Here is a 26,733-nt window from a genome sequence, read left to right on the forward strand (position 1 = left end):
TACACGGACATAAAAACTGTGCAACCTGTCTTGAGCTGAGGTGACGGACTGGAAGGAGCAGAAAGGAGGGTTGGTGAAGTAGATCTGTCAGGGTGGGATGTAATGGGCATTACTGTTTGGCATAATGTGTATTTGGCATTACTGTGTGCACAATGTGCTATTAGGGGCATTACTGTGTGGCATATGTGTAAGGGGCATTACTTTGTGGCATAATGTGTTGTATGTGGCATAATCTGTTGTATGTGGCATTACAGTGTGGCATAATGTGAAATAGGGGCATTACAGCATGGCATAAATTTGTTATAAGCGCTTTACTGTATGTCATTATGTGTTATATGTGGCATTATTGTGTGGGATGTGTAAGGGGCATTGCTGTGTGGCATAATGTGTTATAAGGAGCACTCCGGTGTGGCATAATGTGTTGTAAGGGGCATTCCGGTGTGGCACAATGTGTTATAAGTGGCATTACTTAGTGTGTCATAATGTGTAAGGCACGTTGCTGTGTAAACATAGTCTTTGGGTGTGTTTGATCTTTGGGCGGGGGGGGGGGCGCCTGAAACTTTTTTGGCATGGGGGAGCAAAATTTATAGTTACGCCACTGACCCGCCCCCCATGAACTCAGCACTGCTACTGAGAAGTACTGACTCTGGCAGGGACTGATTACAGAAAACAGGGTCTGACAGGCAGTAAGGGTGACATCAATTAAAATATACTGTGTCTCTCCAGTTCCAGCCCCTGACCTCCCTCCGGTTCCAGGCCAGTTACTTACATTACTCAGCATCTTTTGGATGCTCCCCCTTCTGGCTAATAAGCAGGATACACATAGACAAGCAAAAGTGAATATACAGTAGAATAAGATTCTCAGACCCAATCAAACTCATCCTAAAAATGTAAAACTGACTTATATACTTTAGTTCTTGAGCACTATAACTGTGTCAGACTGTGTATAAATTTGGAATCCCCAATACCTGAGAAAAGTGATTATATTTTCGGGTGATTGCCTGAGGATCTTGTAATTATGTGAAGCTAGTTATGCAAAGCATCACGAAAATCACATACATGTAACTCTTCTCCTTCTCATTTTACAAGAAGGGCGATATACAAACCTGAAAAAAACGTTTCTGATGTGTGCATAAAATGCAGCGCACCCAATTCCGACCTCTGACGGTTGATTTTAATATCACGCCACTAAAATAAATCTGAATTATGCATAGCCTCAGACATAGTAGTTTCTCTGCCCAGCCCTCTGCATTGAATGACGTTTATGTCCAATTCCTTTTCCAAAGTGAATCACAATTCTCCCCTCCCACTATGACTAAAAACACAGGGCAGCATTGTACATGGGGTAATAGCTGTAAGGCTCCGACAGATGTCGAGTTTTTATGGACGTGTGAAGTTATAGATCTGCGTTTTTATAGGTTTTAGAATAAAAAGAAAAACATCTGATTATTCATGATGCATTGCAATGTATATGTTCATCCGTATCATTCTCTCACTCATAGAAGATCTCGTTTCCCAGGCTAAATGTACTAAGCTCTGGAAAGCAATAAATTGGAGAGTGCCAGCTAATCAGCTCCTGTCATGTTACAGCCTGTGTTTGAAAAATGACAGTTAGGAGCTGATTGCTTGGTACTTTATCACTCTCCACGTTATCACTTTCTAGAGCTTCATACATCTGCCCCTTATGGATGAAATGAATAAAAACTGGAAATTCAAATAATTTGTAAAAGCCCGTCCCTGTTAGCGACACATCTGCGTAGTGTCCCATTAAGTTATATTAAATTAAATGCAATTGTTTTTCCACAAAGCTGTAAAATGTGGCGCGGTTTACATCATTCATTAAAAATAAAGTCAATTTAGAGTCAATTCATGATGTTAATTATTGGGTTCTGAACGGACCCGATAATTAACATTCTGACTTGCAACGGACACCGGAGCATTTCATCATTGCTCCGGCGTGGTGACAGCTGATCCGAAAATGAGCTGTCCCCGCGTCGGCTTCACTGTTCCTTTCGGAGCAGTGACACTAGTGCGCATGCATGACCTACAGGACATGCATGCGCACAAGAGCCCTGACGTCTAGCTGAAGGAGCCAGAGAGAGGCAGAGGGATCCGAAAAGATCCCTCTTCACAACCCGGGGAAGGAGGGGATTGCGAGCCTGGAGTGGGAGCACTCGCCATATGAAGATGGCGAATGCTCCCGGACTCAAGCTCTGAAAATATTGTATTTTCGGAGCTTGATGAATTCTGTCCCCATACTAGTGTATGGGGATAACGGGCCATTCTGCCAGAGTAAGGTAAGCAGGAGATATCTGTGATACTAGTGTATGGGGACAGCGGGCCATTCCGGGAGAGAAAGGTAAGTAGGAGATATCTGTGATACTAGTGTATGGGGACAGCGGGCCATTCTGGGAGAGGAAGGTAAGCAGGAGAGTTCTGTGATAGTAGTGTATGGGGACAGTGGGCCATTCCGGGAGAGGAAGATAAGTGGGATATCTGTGATACTAGTATATGGGGACAGCGGGCCATTACGCCAGAGGAAGGTAAACAGGAGAGTTCTGTGATACTAGTGTATGGGGACAGCGGGCTATTCCGGGAGAGAAAGATAAGTAGGAGATATCTGTTATACTAGTTTATGGGGACAGCGGGCCATTCCGCCAGAGGAAGGTAAGCAGGAGATATCTGTGATACTAGTGTATGGGGACAGCGGGCCATTCTGGGAGAGGAAGGTAAGTGGGATATCTGTGATACTAGTGTATGGGGATAACGGGCCATTCTGCCAGAGTAAGTTAAGCAGGAGATATCTGTGATACTAGTGTATGGGGACAGCGGGCCATTCTGCAAGAATAAGGTAAGCAGGAGATATCTGTGATACTAGTGTATGGGGACAGCGGGCCATTACGCCAGAGGAAGGTAAGCAGGAGAGTTCTGTGATACTAGTGTATGGGGACAGCGGGCCATACCGGGAGAGAAAGATAAGTAGGAGATATCTGTGATACTAGTTTATGGGGACAGCGGGCCATTCCGCCAGAGGAAGGTAAGCAGGAGATATCTGTGATACTAGTGTATGGGGACAGCGGGCCATTCTGGGAGAGGAAGGTAAGCAGGAGATATCTGTGATACTAGTGTATGGGCACATTGGGCCATTCCGGGAGAGGAAGGTAAGCAGGAGATATCTGTGATACTAGTGTATGGGGACAGCGAGCCATTCCGGGAGAAAAAAGTAAGTAGGAGATATCTGTGATACTAGTGTATGGGGACAGCGGGCCATTCCAGGAGAGAAAGGTAAGTAGGAGATATGTGATATCTCTTGTTTTACCTTCATGATGAATGGCCCGATAACTTCATTTCTACAATTGCAGATGACAATGTTCATTTTCACCTGCTTTTATAGAAATGATGAATATGCCCTTAAGAGAGAGATAAATATGAACAAGGATAAGTGTAAGTCTAATAAGCACGGCACTGACGATATCTGGGTGCTTACAGCGAAAGTAATACAATAGTGTGTTCCGTGGCTCACCAAGCAGGGAGTTTTATGGCATTACTTTTGAAAAAAATCACAAGAACCTTCCTATTCAAATGTGACAAGGTAGTATTTACCAAAGTGCGGGTTTTTGAAGTAGCAACCAATCAGATTCTACTTAACATTTATCTAGCACCTTCTAGAAGATAATACATACTTGCCTACCCTCCCGATTTGGTCGGGAGCCTCCCGAAAATCGGGTGCCGCTCCCAACCTCCCGGGAAGGCAGGCAATTCTCCCGGCTGCCGCTCACCCCTCCTGTCCCCCCCGCTATAACCCCTGTAACCCCCGCAGCGGGGGGGCGGTGACGCGATTCACGTCATTTTGGCCCCGCCCCCTGCTGCACAATGCCTATTTTATCGGCATTGTGTAGCGGGGGCGGGGCCAAACTGACGTGATCGCGTAACTCCGCCCCCACCATGCCCACAAGTGACGTCACCCGACCGGCCACTCCCCCCTTGTCCCGGCCACGCCCACCCCATCCTGCCGATCTGGCTGCTCCCTCCCGGAAGGAGCAGCCAGAATGTCGGCAAGTATACACCAGCATTGCATTAGCTTCATTATATAATACAGTGTTATTCAGACATATTTTATGTTATCGACCTGAAGTCCAAGCAGACGTTCTGACTGTCGACATTCAGGTGTTGACATTCTGAATGTGGACTTTCCATACCATACCCGCCTCTGCATCGCTGGCTGTGCCTGTGTCAGAAACATGGCAGCTTTCCTTTGGCCTCAGGAGCAAGTGAAGGATTTACATATTTCATCTCACAATTCCCTGCAGGACGGTTCTGCATTACTCCTTATGTGGGAAGGTCGTCCTCACTGTACAAAGTCACCTGGGACTAGTGCGATGGGACACGTCCTGCTCTTTCTGTGAGCACTTCTCATAACTTACATATTGTTATCAGAAGGATCTCCCTGTATGTTCTCCTCCTCACAGTCTGTCCCATGCGTTCCCAATATACATTACCAGCTCTTTGCTTTTCACGTAACTGATCTCTAGCAGTGAATGTCCATGTGTTACACTTCTAGTTATCCCTAAGAAATGTCGGGTGATTGCCTGGGAAGACTTATTAAAAATCCTCTGGTATCATCTCTGGTATCATCTCTGGTATCATCTATGGCATGTCTGCACGGGATCAGTATGTAATACCAACGGCCGCATGGCTGGTTCAAATTCCGACAGCAGAAGCCCGGCAGGGGTGAAGATCCCGACAGCTGATTCTGGTAAGTACCCCTAACCCTACCCCATCCCCTAACCCTCCCTTAGGGGTGCCTAACCCTAAGGGATGCCTAACCCTAACCTCCCTCTAAGTGCCTAAACCTAACCCCCTGTCCCCTAGCCTAAAAGTCTCCCGGGGGGGTTCAATAAGGATCGAGACACTCCAATTGGGAAAACACAAATATAAATCATTTAGTATAATACACTAACATTTTATTTAAAGAAATGTCTCCTGGTCCTCCACATGCCTCTCTGGTTGTTGGCGGGGGCGCATGCCTCTCCGGGTGTCATTGTGGGGCGCATGCCTCTCCAGGTGTCGCTGTGAGTAGGGATATGCGGGCTCGGATTAGGTCAGATTTTCCCGCCAAGTTTGGATTTTTTCCCGCCGAAAATCAGGTCTCAGAAAAAGGCAATACGTCATCTTTCATGGACAAACCTCATCATTCCTGGACAAAAGTCCATGAAAGATGATGATTGTCCATGAAAGATGATGTATTGCCTCTTTCTGAGACCCAATTTTTGGCGGGAAAAAATCCAAACTTGGCGGGAAAATCCGAACTAATCCAAGCCTACACATCCCTAGTTGTGGGGTGCATGCCTCTCCGGGTGTCAGTGGGGGGCGCATGTCTCTCCGGTTGTTGGCAGGGGCGCATTCCTCTCCGGTTGTTGGCGGGGGCGCATTTCTCTCCGGTTGTTGGTGGGGGCGCATGCCTCTCTGGTTGTCGGTGGGGGCGCATGCCTCTCTGGATGTTCATAGGGGCGCATGCCTCTCTGGATGTTTATAGGGGCGCATGCCTCTCTGGATGTTTATAGGGGCGCATGCCTCTCCTGGTGTTGTTGGGGGCGCATGCCTCTCCTGGTGTTGTTGGGGGCGCATGCCTCTCCTGGTGTTGTTGGGGGCGCATGACTCTGGGTCGTTCATGGCTCCTGGACGTCAGGGGTCTGGTCATGTTTATGTTGCTTATTTTTGCACTTATGGTATGCCACTATCCCTATACAAAGTAATGAAACCTGTGTAACAATTAGTGTGCACAAGACCAGCACATAGAGATGCAGAGAAGATGGAGAAAATATTCCAGTGTTCTTAGGGGCCCTCGTCTCTACAATAACCATAAAAGCACCAATGGATTTGTGAGCGCTGCCCTCTCCCATGATGGTGTCGGGTTCACTGGCCTCTCCCATGGTTGTATCACAGTCACTGGCCTCTCCCATGCTGACCTCTGGGGTGCTGGGCTCTCCTGCGGTGACCTTGGGGGTACTGGGCTCTCCCACAGTGGCCTCGGGGGTACTGGGCTCTCGCGTGGTGGCCTCGTCGGTGCTATCCTTTCCCTTGGTGGTTTGGGGAGTACTGGCCTTTCCTGTGGTCATCTGGGGATTACTGGCCTTTCCCGTGGTAATCTGGGTAGTGGTGGCCTTACCCATGGTGGTGTTTGGAGTGCTTGCCTTACCCGTGGTGGTCTTGGGGGCACTGGGCTCTCCCGCGTTGGCCTCCGGAGCACTGGGCTCTCCCGCGTTGACCTCAGGGCTGCTAGCCTTTCCAGTGGTGGTCTTGGGGGTGCTTGCCTTTCCCACAGTGGTCTTGGGGGCACTGGGCTCTCCCATGGTGGTCTGGGGAGTGCTGGCCTTTGATGTGGTGGTCTGGCAAGTGCTGGCCTTTCCTGTGGTGGTCTGGGGAATGTTGGCCTTTACTGTGGTGGTCTGGAGAGTGCTGGCCTTTCCCGTGGTGGTCTGGGCAGTGCTGGCCTTTCCTGTGGTCTGGGGGGTGCAGGGCTCTCCTGTGGTGGCCTCAGGGGCACTGGGCTCTCCCTTGTTGGCCTCATGGGTGCTAGCCTTTCTGGTGGTGGTCTTGTGAGTGCCAACCTTTCCCGTGGTGGTCTGGGGAGTGCTGGCCTTACCCGTGGTGGTCTTGGAAATGCTTGCCTTACCCATGGTTGTCTTGGGGGCACTGGGCTCTCCCGTGTTGGCCTCAGAGGCACTGGGCTCCCCCTTGTTGGCCTCGGGGGTGCTAGCCTTTCCAGTGGTGGTCTTGGGGGTTCTGGCCTTTCCGACGGTGATCTTGGGAGCACTGGGCTCTCCCATGGTGGTCTGGAGAGTGCTGGCCTTTGATGTGGTGGTCTGTCGAGTACTGGCCTTTCCCATGGTGGTCTGGGGTGTGCTGTCTTTTCCCGTGGTGTGGGGGGTGCTGGGCTCTCCCCCAATGACCTTGAGGGTGCCAGGCTCTCTCTGCGGGGCTCTGGGCTCTCCCGCGGTGTCCTTGGGGGTGCTGGGCGCACCTGTGGTGACGTCGGGGGTGCTGGGCTCTCCCACGGTGGCCTCGGTGCTGCTGGGCTCTCCCTCGTAGGCGCTGAGCTCTCCCGCGGTGGCCTCGTAGGTTCTGGGCTTTCCCATGTATGGAAAGGGAGCCTATACAAATAAAAGATATAAGTATAAAACAGTGACACCGTTTTAAAAATAAATGCGTGAAGTGAAGAAATGCTGCTGTATATATGATATACAATGGGACATTAATGAAAATAATTACGCAGGTCACTTCTTAGAGTATGTGGCATCAGTGTAATCAGTGCCCGGACTGACAATATGCTGGTATAGATTACATAATGAAAACAAATGGATGATTGCAGTGGGCAAAGCACATGTTCTACACCGTTACCTGTGGGATAGATTCATAAATATTTCCAATGGTGACCGTGCTGTAGCCAGCCATTAGTAAGTATAAGTTCTAGGTTATAGCAGGAGAACACAGCAGAGCACACGCCAGGCTTACATGTGCTTGACAGTGGTAGAAGTAATGTAGCTGTTACCATACCCTATTCATAGACAATATAGTATTGTAATGAAGTATTCTATATATAAGACAGTGTGAGAGTAATACAATTCTGTGCGATGTGCAATCTCCATATGCGGCTGCGCACGTAACTCAGAATTACGGTAGTCCAGGATCGCAGCTTTTCCTGGGCACCTCTATGGAGTGCAAAAAAAAATCTTGTGGTGCAGAGAAAACGGTTGGAACTGCGACAGGTCACGGCCTTCGTGCAGCATTTATTTGCCCCTCATACAAATTTTAAATAGTAATTAAGTTCAGTTATCTCCCTAGTCTCCTGCACTCTATAGACTCCGTTGGCGTTTCTAATCCAGCTTCAGGGGTCACCTGTTACCCACCCAATCACCTCCCCCCACTCCCACCATCTGCTGTAATTACCAGTCACAGCGTGTAAGAAGTACGTTTGTGCCGATCCAGGATGCAGCCACAATTGTTATACTTTGGCAATCTTACATCTGTATTTGGTGGGGGGGAATTTAGGTAGGAAGGGGGGAGTCAGCTCGCCCCTAATAATAATAAATATAATCATAGTACATGAGCCCGAATGACTGAAGTAGTTTCTATACAGCTTGTTACATGAAAATTAAATGACATTTTGATGCACACAGGTCACAGAACCTTTTCATTATTATTATTAAAAATGAATAAACAAAATGATACTCACAATATAGTCCTCATTGTCGAATCCTTCCAGTTTGGAGTGTATGCCAGGGAGAAATGCAAGGACTGTAAGCACAAAGACAAAATGTTACAGCCTTTACCTGTGTGTGTATGACTATGCAATAGTGTGTTATGTACTAAGAAATACACATAAATAAGTATTGGAGACCACAACCCCTTTTAGTGTGAGCCCCAGACGCACAGCGTGCCCCGCTTTCTGGCTGGGTACTCCTGGCAAATATCATATACCAAATCTATAACTGCAGCATTTATGTCCCAGGTATAAGTGGCGTCTATGTAGAGCAGTGGTGTCAAACTCTGGCCATCCAGCTGCAGTGGAACTACACATCCCAGCATGCACTGCCACAGTTTTGCTCTTAGGGCATGCTGGAATATGTAGTCCCTTAGCAGCTGGATGCCCACGAGTTTGACATCTCTGATGTAGAGAAACGTGAGCAATGCGTCTGCCTCTCTGGTTACATATATAAAATAATGTTACATACATGGAAGCTAAAGGCTATCGGAATACTCACAGCATAGGATGCAAAGCATCTTGCTCTGTGTCCTCCTCATGGCAAATCAGAGACCTGTGTCTGGGAGGGGAGGTTATACCGCAGTAATGACATCACACACTGTGATGTCATAGTAGTTTGCTTTACAGGGAAACTGCCTCTAAATCATACTAGTCAGCTCTCCCTCATTGTCAGGGAGACTCCCTGAAATAGTAGCATCTCCCTGACTCCCTGAAGAGTCCAGCAATCTCCCTGATTGCATCTTACGCCCATTGTGAAGCTGTTATATATAAAGAAAAAACAGATATATACATTCAAATGGGATCATTAGTATAATTTCCCTGCATTGGGTATAAGGCACAGTGATCACTATGGCTACATGCATTTTTTGAAAAGTATCAGTGTGTAAGTTAATCTTGCTAACCGCTTTGGGGCTCATTTATATTTAGATGTAAGTCAATTTTATGACACGCCCCCAGATGTAGTCGTACACGCCCACTTTACCGCCACGCTCTTAGGTGCTGCTTTCACAGTCTCCCTGAAAAGCTTTTTCAAACGTAGGCAAGTATGACCTAAGTAATAAGTGACCTGTATAGGTATCAGTAGTTATTCGGGTAGAATGACTGGTAATGCTGCCTATCTGTACGCTAGGAACTACTGACATGAACTTTATGCCTCGTGCCTCTGTGATGTCACTAGTTCTTAGTGAGATGATTGGCGGAATATTGGTTTAGCCCTCAGAGTACCTGCCTTCTCTGTTTCTAGGGACAGATAAAGGAAAGATATACCTGTAAATATTTAAGTCATTTTTAATTGAAGTACGTATATACTCGAGTATAAGGCGAGTTATTCAGCACATTTTTTGTGCTGAAAAAGTACTCCCTTGGCTTATACTCGAGTGAAGTGTAGCGCTGACTGGACGGAGTTCGGTCAGCGCTACACAGCACAAACACACAGCCGCTGGAGCCGGCAGCTGCGTGTTTGGTGTAATCAGCAGCCGCTGAGAGTCTGTCAGACTCTCAGCGGCTGCTGCTGCTCCCACTGAAGGAGCCATCTTCCGGCTCCCGCAGTGGGTAATGGGAGAGACGTCATGAGTAATTTACTGGGGGGGTGGACTACTGGGGGCACTACCAGGGGGCGATTACTACAAGGGTCACTACCAGGGGGCAATTACTACAGGGGTCACTACCAGGGGGCGATTACTACAGGGGTCACTACCAGGGGGGGATTACTACAGGGGGCACTAAAAGGGGGGATTACCACTGGGGGCACTACCAGGGGGGATTACTACTGGGGGCACTACCAGGGGGGTTACTACTGGGGGCACAACCAGGGGGAATTACTACTGGGGGCACTACCAGCTGCTGCATTTCCCACCCTAGGCTTATACTCGAGTCAATACGTTTTCCCAGTTTTTTGTGGTAAAAGTAGGTACCTCGGCTTATATTCGGGTCGACTTATACTCGAGTATATACAGTAAGTTGGAATGTAACAAAAACCACTATTCCAAGGCATTAAATTCTGCCCCCTCTCAGTTGCGTAACTAGCTGGCACTGCACCCTGCGCTGGCCACGCCTCCTGACCGCGTGACGTATTGCCGAGGGATAGGAGCTGCCAGCGCCAAGAAGTACACCTCTGTCTGAGAAGTACACCTCTGTCTGAGAAGTACAGCCCTGTCTGAGAAGTACACCTCTGTCTGAGAAGTACAGCTCTGTCAGGATGCTCCAGGAGACTGCATTACATTGTGCATATCTGGAGCTTGATGCTCCGGGCGGCACTCCCAGCAACGATCCTGGCTGCAGGGTGCCGTCCAGCAGAGCCCTGAGCAGACTGTGCTCTCTGTGACGGACCCGCTCCCTCACCCTTAGTTACGGCCCCGCTCCCTCACCCCTAGTTACGGCCCCCCTCCCTTACCCCTAGTTTCGTCCCTGCCCAAACCCCCCTTATAGTAAGTTCTTTGTGTGCTTTGTAAATTTAAATGTCTCCTCTTTATCCAAATGCCCCTCTCAGTCCTCACAGCTGAGAAATGGGTTTTGCATTGTTTTTATTTCATATGTTTATTTTTAGAAAATCATTTTGCAAGCTGGACTTGCTATGCAGTTCTCTATAAGGAAACATATACACTAGTGGCCAAAATTGCAGACACATTTTGATATTTGAATGTTTTTCAACTTTGAATGCTTATAAAAACTGTTTTCCTTCACGCAGTGCAATGATTCATATATCAAATGAAAGGAAATGTAATGCTGAATTCAACACAGAGGTCAAATATTTGCATTAAAGGAGAAGTTATGCTACTTTCAGTCAGACAAAGAAGCACAGATGCGTGAGATTCAAGAAGCAAATTGTAGTAACAGCTACTACCAGCCAATCGATTACACCCCAGAGTAAAAGCTGTACAGCAACATGTATCATCTCTCCCAACAGTCCCTGTTTTCTCAGGACCGTCCCTATTCACAGGCCGGCCCAGGAAGCCTTATAATAATATGGTAGTTACTATAGCTGAGACCATACCTGTCTACTTGTGATAAAGCATGTCAGGGAGATTGTGAAAACGGCACCTATGAGCGCGGCGGTAAAGTGGGCGTGTCCTGCTACATCTAAGAGGCGTGATTTGATTTACATCCAAATGTAAATGAGCCCCAAAGCAGTTAAGGTGCGTACACACGGTACGATTAAAATGGACGATATGAATGATAACGATATCGATCATATCGTGCATTTTTCTGTGCCCAGCAACCTGTGATGCTCGGGGATACGTATGGACGATAGCATTATCGTCCATCGCCCGTGCATGCAGGCCAACCTGGTCGATATCGACCAAGTTACTATAGGGACCCATGATCGTTGATCGCGGGTCGTTGTAGTCGTTGATGAGTTGGTGGTGTGCTGGATGAATGATATCGATCGTCCAGCACACCCAGGAGATTGTACAACGATATCATTGTCGATCGTCCCGTGTGTACGCACAGTTAGTAAGATTTACTTATTAATGAAAACACACTGATACTTTTCAGAAAATACATGTAGCCATAGGGAACATTGTGCCTTATACACAATGCAGGGAAATGATACTAATGATCCCATTTGAATGTATATATCTCTGGGTTTTTTTTAATACAGCTTCATAATTAGGGTCAGGTGCAAACAGGGAGATTCCTAGGCTCTTCAGGGAGTCAGGGAGATTAATTTGCTACTATTTCAGGTAGTCTCCCTGACAATCATAGAGAGTTGGCAAATATGGCTGGGAAGTAGTTTGTGTGGTTGGGTAAATCATGGGAGGGGCTGTGTTGAATATGATGTTTAAAATGGTGGGTTGTTGTAGGTGTAAAAATACAAATACAGAAGAATATACACGGCTCTAGCACACATGAAATGTAACAGATAAGTAATGGTCAGATATGTCCATAAATGGAGCATAAATGGTGCTCCAGCCAATCAGCTTCCAACTGTCATTTTTCTAACAGGTGACAGTTGGGAGCTGATTGGCTGGAGCACCATTTATCATACACAGTGACATTTATCACTCGTTTTGGTGATAAAACTCGTTAGTAAATGGGGCCTTGGTGTCTTATGATACATCAGATTATGTTGTACAGATGACAGAAGAAATATTTGCACTGAGCTATTAGATCTTCTCCCCAATGCCATAGTGGTATAAACTAGGAGAATACTTGCTGAATGTGTCTCTTCCCTCCTGTTTGCATAGAAAGCTACTGACATTGCAATAGGGGCTGTCAGCAATGTCTCAGTAAGGCTGTAATAATACAGGCGATATTTATCAGACCCATGTGTGAGCACAGCGCTGTCTCCGCAGAGCCAAACCCAAGTATACCGACCTTCCATTTCTGCAGAGGAACTGGGCTCTCCTGTGTTGACCTTGGGGGTGCTAGCCTTTCCAGTGGTGGTCTTGGGGGTTCTGGCCTTTCCCACAGTGATCTTGGGGGCACTGGGCTCTCTTATGGTTGTCTGGGGAGCGTTGGCTTTTCCCGTGGTGTGGGGGGCACTGGGCTCTCCCGCGGTGGCATTGGGGGTGCTGAGCTCTCCCGCGGTGGCCTTGGGGGTGCCGGGTTCTCCCGCGGTGGCTTTGGAGGCACTGGGCTCTCCCTCATGGGCGCTGGGCTCTCCTGCGGTGGCCTCGTAGGCTCTGGACTTTAAAGGGAGCCTATACAAATAAAAGATATAAAGTATAAAACAGTGACACCGCTTTAAAAATAAATGTGTGAAGTGAAGAAATGCTGCTGTATGTATGATATACAATGGGACATTAATGAAAATAATTACGCAGGTCACTGCTTAGAGTATGTGGCATCAGTGTAATCAGTGCCCAGACTGACAATATGCTGGTATAGATTACATAATGAAAACAAATGGATGATAGCAGTGGGCAAAGCACATGTTCTACACCGTTACCTGTGGGATAGATTCATAAATATTTCCAATGGTGACCATGCTGTAGCCAACCATTAGTATAAGTGCTAGGTTACAGCAGGAGAACACAGCAGAGCACACGCCAGGCTTACATGTGCTTGACAGTGGTAGAAGTAATGTAGCTGTTACCATACCCTATTCATAGACAATATAGTATTGTAATGAAGTATTCTATATATTAGACAATGGGCTCTATTTATTAACATTATTTTTACTAAAATAAAGTGAAAAGGGGTGTTTTCACACCCTTTTCACATTATTTTAGTTTCACCTGTAGTTATTACAGGGCAATTGGAGTAGAATTAGTAAAATTCTACTCCAACCCCTAGTATCACTTATTTTTAGTAAAGCAGATTGCATTTCCCATAATTGTAATGGGAAATGTGATCCGACCAGAGTTACTAAAAATAAATTGTAAAAAAATACAGGGGGAAGCCCTGTGATAATAACGCCACCTGGAGGTGGCGTTATCCAGGGTCTCCCCTGGTTACCGGGCTCCCACTATGCTCTAACGGGGAGAGCAGAGGTGGGAGCCGGTACCAATAATCAACTGTGTGGTCTAAACAGACCGCAAGCTGATTGCTGTAAAAAAAGAAAAAAAAATTGAAACATTTTTTGTTTACTTACCTGAATCCAGGGACCGGTGATCGGGCCTCCGGTGATGGTTCCTCTCTGGTCAGCTGGTCTCCCATAGTGCACTGCGGCCCGGTCATCAGGTGATCGGGTCCCAATGCAGTATGGGAGATCACCTGATCGGGAAGCCCGGAGAAGATCACCGGAGGCCAGGAGGATGCAGGTAAGTGTAATGAAGGGAGGGGGGGGGTCGCGGGGGTCCACGATCGCGGGGGGTGGGGCTTAGCGTCGGTGGGGGGTAGCAGCGACGGTGGGTCGGCGCATGAGCGGGCTCTTAGTCAAGGTATTTTTTCCAAAAATACTGCGACTAGAGTGCGGATGGGATCCGCAGGGACAGAGCTTTATCACAAGCTGTGTCTCTGCAAGGGATTTATAGTAAATCCCTGTGATATTGCCTGAATTCGCAATTCGAATTCACTCGGTAATATCACACTACAATCCGAATTCAATATGCGGATTGTAGTAAATAGAGTCCAATGTGAGAGTAATATAATTCCGAGCGATGTGCAATCTCCATATGCGGCTGCGCACGTAACTCAGCATTACGGTAGTCCAGCATCGCAGCTTTTCCTGGGCACCTCTATGGAGTGCAAAAGAAAAAATCTTGTGGTTCAGAGAAAACGGTTGGAACTGCGACAGCTCACGGCCTTCGTGCAGCATTTATTTGCCCCTCATACAAATTTTAAATAGTAATTAAGTTCGGTTATCTCCCTAGTCTGCTGCACTTTATAGACTCCGTTGGCATTTCTAATCCAGCTTCAGGGGTCACCTGTTACCCACCCAATCACCTCCCCCCACTCCCACCATCTGCTGTAATTACCAGTCACAGCGTGTAAGAAGTACGTTTGTGCCGATCCAGGATGCAGCCACAATTGTTATACTTTGGCAATCTTACATCTGACACACTGTGATGTCATAATAGCAGGGCCGGCGATACCACTAGGCGAACATACGGTAAGTGCAGTCCGCACTCCACTATTAGTATAACAAACACACAGCCGCCGGCGCCGGCAGCTGTGTGTTTGTTTCAGCAGCCGATGATAGTCAGTCAGACTCTCGTCGGCTGCTGCGCCCACTGCGGGAGCCGGGCTTCCGGCTCCCGCAGTGAGTGATGGGAGAGACGATGACGTCTCTCCCATCATGCAGGGCGGGCCGGCCCGGGAGGACGCCGGACAGAGGAGCATGCCGGAGCGGGGATTAAGGTAAGTGGAGTTGTTGTGGGCTACTACTAAGGGCACTGCTGGTGGGGGCTACTACTACTAAGGGCACTGCATGGGGGCTACTACTACTAATGGCAGTGCTGGGGGAGCTACTACTAAGGGCACTGCATGGGGGCTACTACTACTAAGGGCAGTGCTGGGGGAGCTACTACTACTAAGGGCACTGCATGGGGGCTACTACTACTAAGGGCAGTGCTGGGGGAGCTACTACTACTAAGGGCACTGCATGGGGGCTACTACTACTAAGGGCAGTGCTGGGGGAGCTACTACTACTAAGGGCACTGCATGGGGGCTACTACTACTAAGGGCAGTGCTGGGGGAGCTACTACTACTAAGGGCACTGCATGGGGGCTACTACTACTAAGGGCAGTGCTGGGGGAGCTACTACTACTAAGGGCACTGCATGGGGGCTACTACTACTAAGGGCATTGCTGGGGGAGCTACTACTACTAAGGGCACTGCTGGGGGGGCTACTACTACTAGGCACTGTTGGGGGGGCTACTACTGCCAAGGGCACTGCTGGGGGGGCTACTACTACTAAGGGCACTGCTGAGGGGGACTACTACTAAGGGCACTGCTGGGGAGGCTACTACTACTAAGGGCACTGCTGGGGGGGACTACTACTAGGGGCACTGATGAGGGTACTACTCACTGGTGGGACCACCACTGGGGGACACTGCATAGAGGGGGATTACTACTAGGGGTACTGCTGGGGGGGAACTGCTACTGGGGGCACTGCTGGGAGGACTACTACTACTGGGGGCACTGCACTGGTGGGACCACTACTGGGGGCACTGCATAGGAAGGGATTACTGCTGGGGACACTGCTGGGAGGACTACTACTAGAGGCACTGCTGGGGGAGGGCTGCTAGTGGGGGGATTGCTAATGGGGTCACTGCTGGGGGGGAGACTACTACTAGGAGCACTGCAAAGGGAGGGTTACTACTGGGGGCACTATATAAAGGGCACTGCATAGGTGGGGGACTACTGGGGGCACTGTATAAGGGGCACTATATTGGGGGGGCACTGCATAGGGGGGACCACTACTGCGGCACTGTATAAGGGCTTGTGTAGCTATCGAGGGCGGAGGGGGGGCGTAAGGCTGAAAAAGTGCCTAGGGTGCAAAGAAACCTTGCACCGGCCCTGCATAATAGTTTGCTTAACAGAGAAATTGCCTCTAAATCATACTAGCCAGCTCTCCCTCATTGTCAGGGAGACTCCCTGAAATACTAGCAATCTCCCTGACTCCCTGAAGAGTCCAGCAATCTCCCTGATTGCATCTTACACCCATCGTGAAGCTGTTATATATTAAAAAAAACAGATATATACATTCAACTGGGATCATTAGTATGAGTTCCCTGCATTGGTTATAAGGCACAATGATCCCTATGGTTACATGTACTTCTGAAAAGGATCAGTGTGTTTTCATTAATAAGTAAATCTTACTAACCGCTTTGGGGCTCATTTACATTTGGATGCAAGTCAGTTTTATGACATGCCCCCAGATGTAGCAGTACACGCCCACTTTACCGCCACGCTCTTAGGTGCTGCTTTCACAGTCTCCCTGAAAAGCTTTTTCAAACGTAGGCAAGTATGAGATAATAGCTAGAATCTGATTGGTTGCTATGGGCAACATCTCCACTTCTAAAAACCTGCACTTTATTAAATATACCCCGAAATGTAAAAACAAAATTTTTTTGAGTGGTCATCTGAGGATTGAGTAATACCAGCCAATCCTATTGTAGCTGTCAGGTCTCAGGTAGTTTTCTAGGTCTCTATAGGTTACAATATAATTCTATACACACATAAAGATAGTATAAATGTTTTATAAACGCTGAAACGTTACAGATAACGCTATCTTAAACTCATTTATTTACCTGGAGTGCCTAGACTCCCCTACAGACTACCAAAAGGATAAATTTGGAACCTAAATTTTAAATCATTCCACTTTATTATGTGTTATTATTATGTCTTTATTATGTGTTGTGTTTTCTTTTTGTATAATATTTTAGCCGGAGCACCATGAAGGGTGTGTCTACACAAACAAGTGATTTTGTGCACTCTGATATATTCCCCCACACTGCTATACATCATACTCTGCTGCACTCTTTAGAAACTGCTATATTCAGAGTTACAGTAGGGCAAATACATTAAAGTTATCTACAGGTGGAAAACTCTTTTAATTGCATTTATTTACATGATGACTTCCTGTCTTAAATTCATGGATATAAGTAATATACAGCGCAGAAATTATCCTGGTAATTGGAGTAAATGTAAAAAATTTTGCTCAATTTACCCAGGTGGATTCTGTCTGGGTAACGCTCCATGCCGGCATGAATTTTACCCAGGAGGACCTGGACATGAACCATATCTGGTATTTTCACACCATAATCCTCGGATGCAAAGGACACGACAGTTTCCGATTTTTCGTAACAGATGGGGAGAACCTCTCCCTTCCCGAAACTTTCTACATCTCCATTTTAAACCTAGAGAAAGGTAAGGTTTTACGCATCCAGTCACCTTACACATGTATTACACACTCAGATGGTGTTACGTGTTGTTTCATGAATGGGGGCCATCGAAAAAAAAATGCCTCTTCTGAGTGTAACTAATACAATCCGAAACCCTCAGCGCAGTTATTCTCTGCAGACATGCAAATGAGCCGGGGACCATTATCTGCATAGCTGAAACCCGGAGACGACATTACAAGACTGCTGACAATTGCCTGTCTGTCCTGTATGACCATTCCAACAGGCCATCTGTAGGGATGTCATCGCCATAGCAACCTGTCGCCAAGTACAATCACTCCAATAAAAGCATCACATTTTCCCACGTGTGCGGGAAAATGCTTTTTGGAATTCCCTAATTTTTCTGCACCAAATTTCCGAGTCCGTGATAAATAAGGTTTTGAAATTACATAGTTTCTGACATGGAAATGATTCTAAATGAAAAACATGATTGGTTTTCAAACTGCTATTTGTAGAAGTATAGTGTTAAGGTTTCTGACTTATATTAATTTCTGTGGTTATGGAGTGGCAAAGACAAAAAGTTTTTTTTTTTTTTATACTTAGTTGTTTGCTCCAGGATATGCCAAAATATTGACTGACAATATTTGTAAAAAAAAAATATGTACAGTATATAACATAAAAATTCTTAAAAATTAATTTACATTTTATATACAGTATGTGTATATATATATATATATATATATATATATATATATTCACACACACACACATAATTTTATTTATTTTTTATAGGTTGAGTCTCCCATATCCAAATATTCTGAAATACGAAATATTCCGAAATACGGAATTATTTGGCATGACTGAGATGATGAAACCTTTGATTTTTGATGGATCAATGTACACAAACTTTGTCTAAGGCACAAATTATTAAAAATATGGTATAAAATAACCTTCAGGCTGTGTGTATAGGGTGTATATGAAACATAAATGAATTTCATTTCTGTACACAAACTTTGCTTGAGCCACAAAATTATTGAAAATATTGTATAAAATTACCGGCAGGCTGTGTGTATAAGGTGTATATAACACATAAATGCATTCTGTGTGTATATGTGGGTCCCATTCCCAAGATATTTCATTATGATATGCAAACATACCAGAATACGGAATATTCCATTATCCAAAATACCACTGGTCCCAGGCATTTTGGATATGGGAGACTCAACCTACACATATATATATATACAGGTTGAGTGCCTGGGACCAGGGGTATATACATAAAATTGTTATTTTGTTTATTTTATTTTTTTCTGGAGTATCTTAAGCTATTTTATTTCTATGCCTCTCTAGAAAATACACTCTTTGAATGACTTAAAGGAAACAAATATCATCACAGCTGTGGTATGCAAGAAGCCTTGAGATTGATAAAAGTTTCGGAATAGAAAAAGTTGCTAGGGATACACATACATTGTAAACCTACGTACATATGATCCTCAACGAAAACGTCTAGTGCTTAAAACCAAAACGGAATTGAAAATGGATGACACGTATTCCCAGAAAGCATTACATTTCTGTAAGGCTGTGCCAGCCAGGCGCCTGTAATTTATTGAATGTGTGCTTGTGGAATAACTCTGCCAGTGAGAGATTGGCACAAGAGAATCAGAGACGGCTAATTCCCAGAGGGTGGGAGCAGACAGAGGGGGGGGTTCTGTAGCAAAACAAAAAATGCACCCCCCTTCGTCTACAATGCTACTTGTGCTTGGAACTAGTGAGAACCGGCAGCGCCATCTGCAAACTGCGATTCATAAACACTTTGTCAGAGTGCCACGCACCCTGACATAGAGGGAAAGACGAGACATTGTAATAAAGAGAGGTGCTTGATCAGCCTACCAATTAAATGCAACTAATTCATTTTTCTTACAGCTGAGGCTTTATTTATTAGTAAACAGCTGCATTTGTTAATGTCCCCCGTCCCCCCCTCTTTTGGCTAGCTAATGCCAACTGGTCCTTTTTAGATAATCCATTAATTTAAAATAATCATTGTGCGTGGTGGAACATGGCAAAAAGAAAAGGTTACGCAAAGTGTAACAGAATAATAATAAGCAGAAAGGAATCATTTATGCAGACTAGGGGTTAATATATTCTTTAAACATGAAATAAATATTTTAGCAAAAGTGACATATACTTAACCCCGCGCCATATAGTCTTTTCTTCTTAAGCAATCTACATTAGTCTTCTAATGAAGGGTTAAATGTGTAATTCATGATTTTAGACTATACTTGCACTTAATGGCAGAAGTGTCGACGTTACAGGGGATACAGTGGAACCACCCTCACCTGCGACTCACCCTGCATTGACTGTTATTCCTCCGCATAACCCTGCAATGGCTGCGGTTCTATAAGGTCAGAGAATCAGAGGAGCGGAGCAGGAGCTGAGACAAAAATATGTGGCCAGCTATTTAGCTATGGGGCCTAAACAGGGCCCCGAAAGGCCGGGGGTATAAAGCACCCAAGTCTGTTTGGGGTACAAGTAACTACACCCTCCAGATGGCCACACCCCCTTGGATAGCTTAATCTACAGAAAGGACCCAGTAACTTCCTAAACCACAGTCACGTTGTCTACAAGAGAAAGGTCAGTTTTTCCTTGTCCTCAGCACAGCAATGCAATTTTCCAGTACGCTCAAACTAAAATGTATTAAACGTCATAAAGGTAAAACAAAAGTAAAGTAGAAAATAGACATGCAAAGAAAATATAAATAAAGCAATATCATACCTCCCAACTGTCCCGCATCCAGCGGGACAGTCCCCTTTTACTGGGACTGTCCCGATGTCCCACCCGCGGGCCGCAGTGTCCCACGGTGGGGGGGAAGTTGGGGAAGAGCACAAACCGCTGCTCTGCATAACAGAGCAACGGGTGTGCAGGAGGAGAACGCACGGCATCTGTTCTCTTGTGTGCAGACTGCTTGGGGACTGCTTAGCATCTCGGAGAGTGCTGGGCACGCCCCCAAAGTGACAAAAACGGGGGAAGCCGCGAGGCTCCGTCCTATTTTCTATAGACTCCACCCCCTTTTCATAAGCCACACCCCTTTTTTGGTCGCGCCTCTGGCGAGCGACCTGTCCCTCCTTCTGAGGTCCAAATGTTGGAAGGTATGCAATATATTATTAGTGAAACGTACAATAGGCCTCTTCCAGCAAGGAACACAAAGGAGAAAACGCACGCACTTGGCCGATATTTTTGCACTGCGCATGCGTATGCATCGCACTGTGCGTGCGCGACCTAGCCATTGCGATCGGGTTACGGAATGCAAACTGCGCGCAGTGTGTATGCAGACCCTGCCGAAATTGATTGACAGGAAGTGTCGTTTGTGGGTGGTGACGGGGGAATGGTAAGGCGAACGCAGGCATTATAACGCCGTTATAGGGGCGTGCATAATTAAGGCAGTGCGGCGGTATATACGCAGCCATACCGTAACACGTGTACACAGAAAGCGGCCAAAATCCTGCGGCAGGTCAGATATCGATTGATACAACACTTATCACACCCCCCGGGGAAGTCGGTGAACGATGTCATACCGGAATCTTTTGCAAGAGTGTATTACCAATCCGTTGACGAGGCTTTGGATTTGGTCCGGGCGGCAGGTCCTGGGTCGCTTCTGTATAAGGTTGATGTAGAGTCTGCTTTCCGCCTCCTGCCTTTACATCCGGATTAATTCTGGTTCATGGTCTTCAGGTCGGATGACGGATTTCACATCGATAAATGCCTGCCCATGGGCTGCTCGGTTTCGTGCTCAATTTTTGAGTCATTTAGCTGCTTTCTGTACTGGTGCGCGTGCGCTGGATCCGGGGAATCAGGTGTGGCGCATTACCTCGATGTTTTTCTCTGTGTTCGTCCCGCTGGGTCAGACAGATATAAGAAGTTGCATTTTTCTTTGCATGTGCTTCTTTGCAAATTTGGCGTCCTGAAAGCTCGGGACAAGTATTAGGGCCCTTGCTCTTGTCTCGCGTACATCGGTATAGAGATCGATACTGTCGCAGGATGTTGTAGATTGCCGGCTGGCAAAGTAGTTAAGCTACGCAATGCTATTGTGCTGGCTTTAGCGGGAGGCAAAGTCACCTTAAAGCAGTGTCAGTCTTTGCTTGGCTTTTCAATTGTGCGTGCCGGGTAATTCCCATGGGCAGGGTGTTTTGCCGTAGACTAGAAAGGGTGATGTATGGCGCCAAACAGCCTCATCATTTCATTTGTTTGAACACTGAGCTGCGTAGAGATTTGTGAGTATGGGATGTGTTTTTGCAAGATTTTTACTGCGTGGCGGTCTGACTTTCTCCTTCAGTTTCTAATGCGCAGATACAGCTTTTTACGGATGCTTTGGGTGCTTTTGGCTACGGGGCTTACCTAGGGGGCTTGTGGTCCCTTGGCCGGCAGAGTGGATCAGGCGGGGGTTAACCATGAACCTTTCAACTGCAGGATCCATAGGGCTCCACAGGAGACCTTGGGGTATAGGCGATGGCTCTTCCATCGGGCACCACATAGTTAAACTTCTGCCTCCCAGGATGCAACATGGGCCCCCTCCTATACCCAGCCCCAAGGCCAAGGCACCTTCAGTTTCGTAGTTGCCCGGGCCGGAGTCGGGTCACTGCAAGGGGGCAGTAAGTTGTGAGACGAGTTCCACTGGAATCACCACATAATTTTTTGGTGCGACATTTTGGGGGTGGTGCAGGCTACTAGCAGTCACAGGTCAATCTCCCTCAAGGTTCTGCGCTTGCTGGCGTACCTCATGCTGCGGGGCTTGGCCCTTAATGTTTGTTTTGCGGCACACCACGTCCCCGGCGTTGATAATTCTATAGCGGACGCCCTTTCGTGACAGCAATGTGTTAGGTTTCGCGTTTGGAGCGTCTCTGATTGGTGATGTTTGCCCATCTCATTGTTGGCAGGTTATATGGCAGGGATAGAAGGTGTCAGTTGGTGGCTCCAGGAATGTTAAAGGCGTATCGAGCATCTTGGAACCAGTGGTCGACTTATATTTTGCGTAGGACGGAATGAAGGTAAACCCTCGCATAAACTCCTGCTGTCTTTTTTTGTTGGGTCTAAATATGGCGGGTTAGTCTCGGGCAGAAGTCATGCAGACAGTGGCATTTTTTTTCCTTCGTTTGCGCGGAAGTTAAGACTTCACAAACTGTTTTTTGTTTCCGATTTTTGAAGAGGTGGGCACGTTCCGCCCCGGTTCGAGACGACCGCAACCACCCCATTTCGGTTACCATGTTGGTTAATTTGATGGTCATTGTCCCCTGCATTTGCGGGTCCTCGCACGAGTCAGTCCTGTTTTGACTCGCCTTTGCAATGGCTTTTCACAAAGCTTTTCACATCGGCGAGTTAGTCGCAACATCGAGATGCGCTGTTTCCCTGCTGGCATTATCTCAGGTGATCATTTCGGATTCGGTGTCCTTGGTGGCCTGCCCGGAGGCAAGGATTTGCCCAGTCTCCCATGCTCAGGAGTATCTACGATCTCGGCCTCGCGGAGACGGTACTTGGTTGATGCACTTGGATGGGTCTCCATTGACAGTGTATCAATTAAGATGAGTTTCCCAGTGGTGCATTCAGGAATTGGGATTACCTACTCGTAATTTCAGCACACATTCATTCCGAAGCTCTCGGTCGCTGGAAATCCAGTGTTTATCAGCTGTATGTGCTTTAGAGTGTGGGGATCAGTAGTTTATGGTTGAGGCTGTTTGGATGGTTTGACATTTTTTCGCTGTGCTTTGTTTCCTGTTGGGTGAGATTGGATGAGTGTTTGGTCCATCCGTGAGACGGTGGGGGGAGCGGACCAGCGACTCGGGTGGAGGGGTTGGCTTTACCGACTGGATAGTTGCCCCTCTTTTTTATTTTATTGCTTGGTAAAGTTTTCTTGGGGCATGTATGGTTTGTGGGGCGGCCTCCTTGTCGATTTGCTTCTCGGCTCTTTGCACTTTGTCACAAATGGACACGTCTTGGAAGCAGGTTTTCACTCGCCACCGTTTCGCCGGTGGGTGCCCCGAGGAATTTTGCCGTTTTTGCCCTGAAATCCGGAGGCACTATTGGCTTGTGCTGTCTGTGCAGATTTTTCAGGTTTTAACCTGGGGCCAAGTCACCCCCCCCCCTCCACTCATTTAGTTAGGAATATTTTAGTTTGGTGAATCTTAATTGTTCGGTCACTTGCCTATTTGTGTCTTGTTTATTACAGGAGGGACTCTTCACTCACTAGTCACTACCAATCTGGATTGTGGGTCATTAATTTGTTTACTGGGCTTCTAGATTGCCGGCTGCCAGTGATGTTAATGTATCTGCAGCCTTTGGTTTAGTTCTGTGGTTGGGGCGCAGAGGCATGAGATGGAAGGAGTTGGTGCCAGTTTTGGAGTCGTATGTGCGTTCATTCGGTAGTCCGGTGGTTTTGGTTGTGCATTTGGGGGGTAACGGTCTGGGATCCATGTCCTCTCTGGAGCTGCGGCATGAAATGAGATGGTCGTTGGGCAGTGGTCCTCGTGTGTGTTAGTTTGGTTGGACATTATCCCGAGGAGGTCGTGACGTGGTAATATACCTGGAGTGGTCATGGACGAAGCCAGGAGAAAGGTGAATACTCTGGTACTTTTTAAAGACGAGCATCTTTATAGACACGATGGGGTTCACCTCACTGAAGAGGGCATTTGTTTTGTTCTTAGAGAGTCTGTTTAAGGTTCTAGATCAGTTAGTTTAGAGTATGGTGGCAGTCCCGGCTGTGAGTTGGTCACCGGTTGTGGCGGAATAAAAGAACGGCAGTCCAGTGCCTATTGCTCGGCTGTATTGGAGGTGCTCTCTCTATACATTAATCTAGTTTGACCTTCCCTACTGGGGGTCAGGGGCACTGGCTGGCTGGCCGGCCCCATTATGGTGAATTGGTGGAAGAGTTGGAGCTTTATAATGTTATTGGTAACGGGCTATTGGCTCAGTTACACACGTCATGGACATTAGATTTAGCGTAAGACGTAATGTCGCTGAGCAGCTGGTCGTTCTTTCTTTCTGACACCATATTTATTTGATCGTTTAACTTTAATAAAATGGTTGACCAATTTTAATGGCATTCACTGTGTCTGTGTCGTTAGTTAAGTTTATAGTTTGTTTCTTTAGGTATTATGGTTAAAATTTGGGGGTTATGCAATCTCACATCAGCCAATAGGGAGTTTATGTTTTTATAATTATTATTATGTTGACCTTGTGTTTTGCAAGCAGCTTAGTGATGTATATACAATGCATCATATGCATAAACCTGGCACAACAAACAGAACCACACACAGCAATTGACCTATATTATCACTATGAGTCTATATCTCATTAATATAAAATAATGGAGATGAATCAATACTTCTAAAGAGGACAGGTAGAGAAGGTCTCACAGCGACCAATCAGCTTCTAGCTATCATTTTATAGAATGTACTAGATAAATTATAATAACTTCAATCTGGTTGGTTGTTATGGGCAACACCTCCACTTGCCCTCATTAGAAGGTTTGGTAAATCACCCCCACAGCCACCAAATGGTTTATGCAACATCTTTCGATCTGTCCTTTCTGCTCTGGCTGTAGACAGCATTTTGGACTAATGGTCTGCACTCTGCAGTAACGTGTGGTGAGGTAAATGGCTGGGGAGGCACTGGCTATTATCAGAGCCAGATTTTCAGATAAATATATGAACCCGAGGGGTCATGTAAGGTGCAGCAGGTTATAGTGCTGGAATTTGGTGAGTTTTGATCAGGGATGTGCGGAAAAGGCAGACAAGGGAGGCAGTGCCTCACCTCCCATACACTTTTTACTCCAGAGTTTTGACTAAAAAAATTATTAGAATAATACAAAGAAGATATTTATAATATTCTCTTAAATTTTTTCGGATCATTTTTATAGTCAAAACTTTGAATTATACCTAAGTATGACAGGAGAGGCTCTGCCTCACCTGCCTCACCTGACCGCACATCACTGACTTCTGATCTCAGCACCAAGAACCTCCAGGCTCCTCTCCTTCCATTTTGTATGGACATACTGTATATTCACATTTGTTTCAGAGGTATTAAGGCAGAGGACACAGACGGCTATATTCTGTCCATCACCACAATATAGTGGTAAATCAGGAGTCCCTTGCCAAAACCAATAGACCGTGTCACTTGTTATTGTCTGGAAGCAGCAACATTTTACACATTCTGCAACGTCTGTATAGGTTAAAGTGTGTTAATAGATGAGTGTGCTACTACGCAGACTCCAGTCTTTCTCCTCCTCGGTGAGGCTTCATGCCCTGTCCCAAGATGGCCACCATGATCATTGCTGAGCATGTGCAGAGGCCATCTTGTGTTTACGGTGAGAGAGTGACACAGTGGTGGACGGACGTCTCTGAGACACCCTGCGTTACTTATTACCTCTGTACCAGCAAATGTGTCCTCATACATCTAGCCTCAATATGCCATGCAGCGTGACTTGCCTTGCAGTGCAAGCTATCCTTTTGTAAGTAATACAGTTAATCCAAGGTTTGTGCCTAATCTGTCTGTGGGAAGAATGTATTAAATCTTCTTAATTGGAGAAGTTACCCATAGCAACCAATCAGCTTCTTGCTATCATTTATCTAGTACATTCTTTGAAATGATTGCTAAAATCTGATTGGTTGCTATGGGGAACTTTCCACCTCTACTCTGTAGAAGGCTTGATGAATCTTCCTATTTATTAAGATTTAGGCCGGGATGTACTAAAGGAAAAATGCCTTAAAAACCCCGAAAACTGGGTTTTTACCGCATTTCCATAGGTACTAAACCCCTGCCGCACTTTTATCAGTGCAGAGGGTAACGCCAGAAAAACCTAGCGTTACCCTATATAAGCCTATGGGCTTCTTACCGCACCCCGCACCCGACGCTTCGCCGCCGTCGCCCAGCGCTGGCCCCCACTCACCTGCACTCCATGGTAGCCAGCCCGCGCTCCTCCTGGGACCTCCGCCTCCTCCTAATCTTCTTCTGGGTGCAGGGAGGAGGAGGAGCCCGGGGCTTCCTGCACATGTGACTAGCAGGAAGCTCCCGTGGCTCGGAGAGGACGGGGTCCCACGGAGACCCCGTCACCCGGCGTCAGCTACTTTGCAAAGGGCAGCTCTTATCGCAAGAGCTGTCATTTGCGATACTAATCTCATATGTTAGTACATATGCGATTAGTAAGGTTGCGGTGACTGGCAGAATGGTCACCTCAACCTTAGTACATCC

General features: G+C 46.7%; 1 protein-coding gene across 1 annotated transcript in view; it reads left to right on the forward strand.

Moving 5' to 3' along the window:
- The window catches only part of LOC148505705 (FRAS1-related extracellular matrix protein 1-like), a 244,847-nt gene that overhangs the window by 127,730 nt on the left and 90,384 nt on the right, over positions 1 to 26,733 (forward strand). Inside the window, exon 23 of the mRNA XM_088447872.1 lies at positions 17,329 to 17,524. Within this exon, the coding sequence (XP_088303998.1) occupies positions 17,329 to 17,524 (196 nt within the window). The remainder of the gene's footprint in view (positions 1 to 17,328; positions 17,525 to 26,733) is intronic.

This window comes from Taudactylus pleione, unplaced genomic scaffold, assembly GCF_031769625.1.
Source record: "Taudactylus pleione unplaced genomic scaffold, aTauple2 ptg000442l, whole genome shotgun sequence".
Classification (NCBI taxonomy): domain Eukaryota; kingdom Metazoa; phylum Chordata; class Amphibia; order Anura; family Myobatrachidae; genus Taudactylus; species Taudactylus pleione.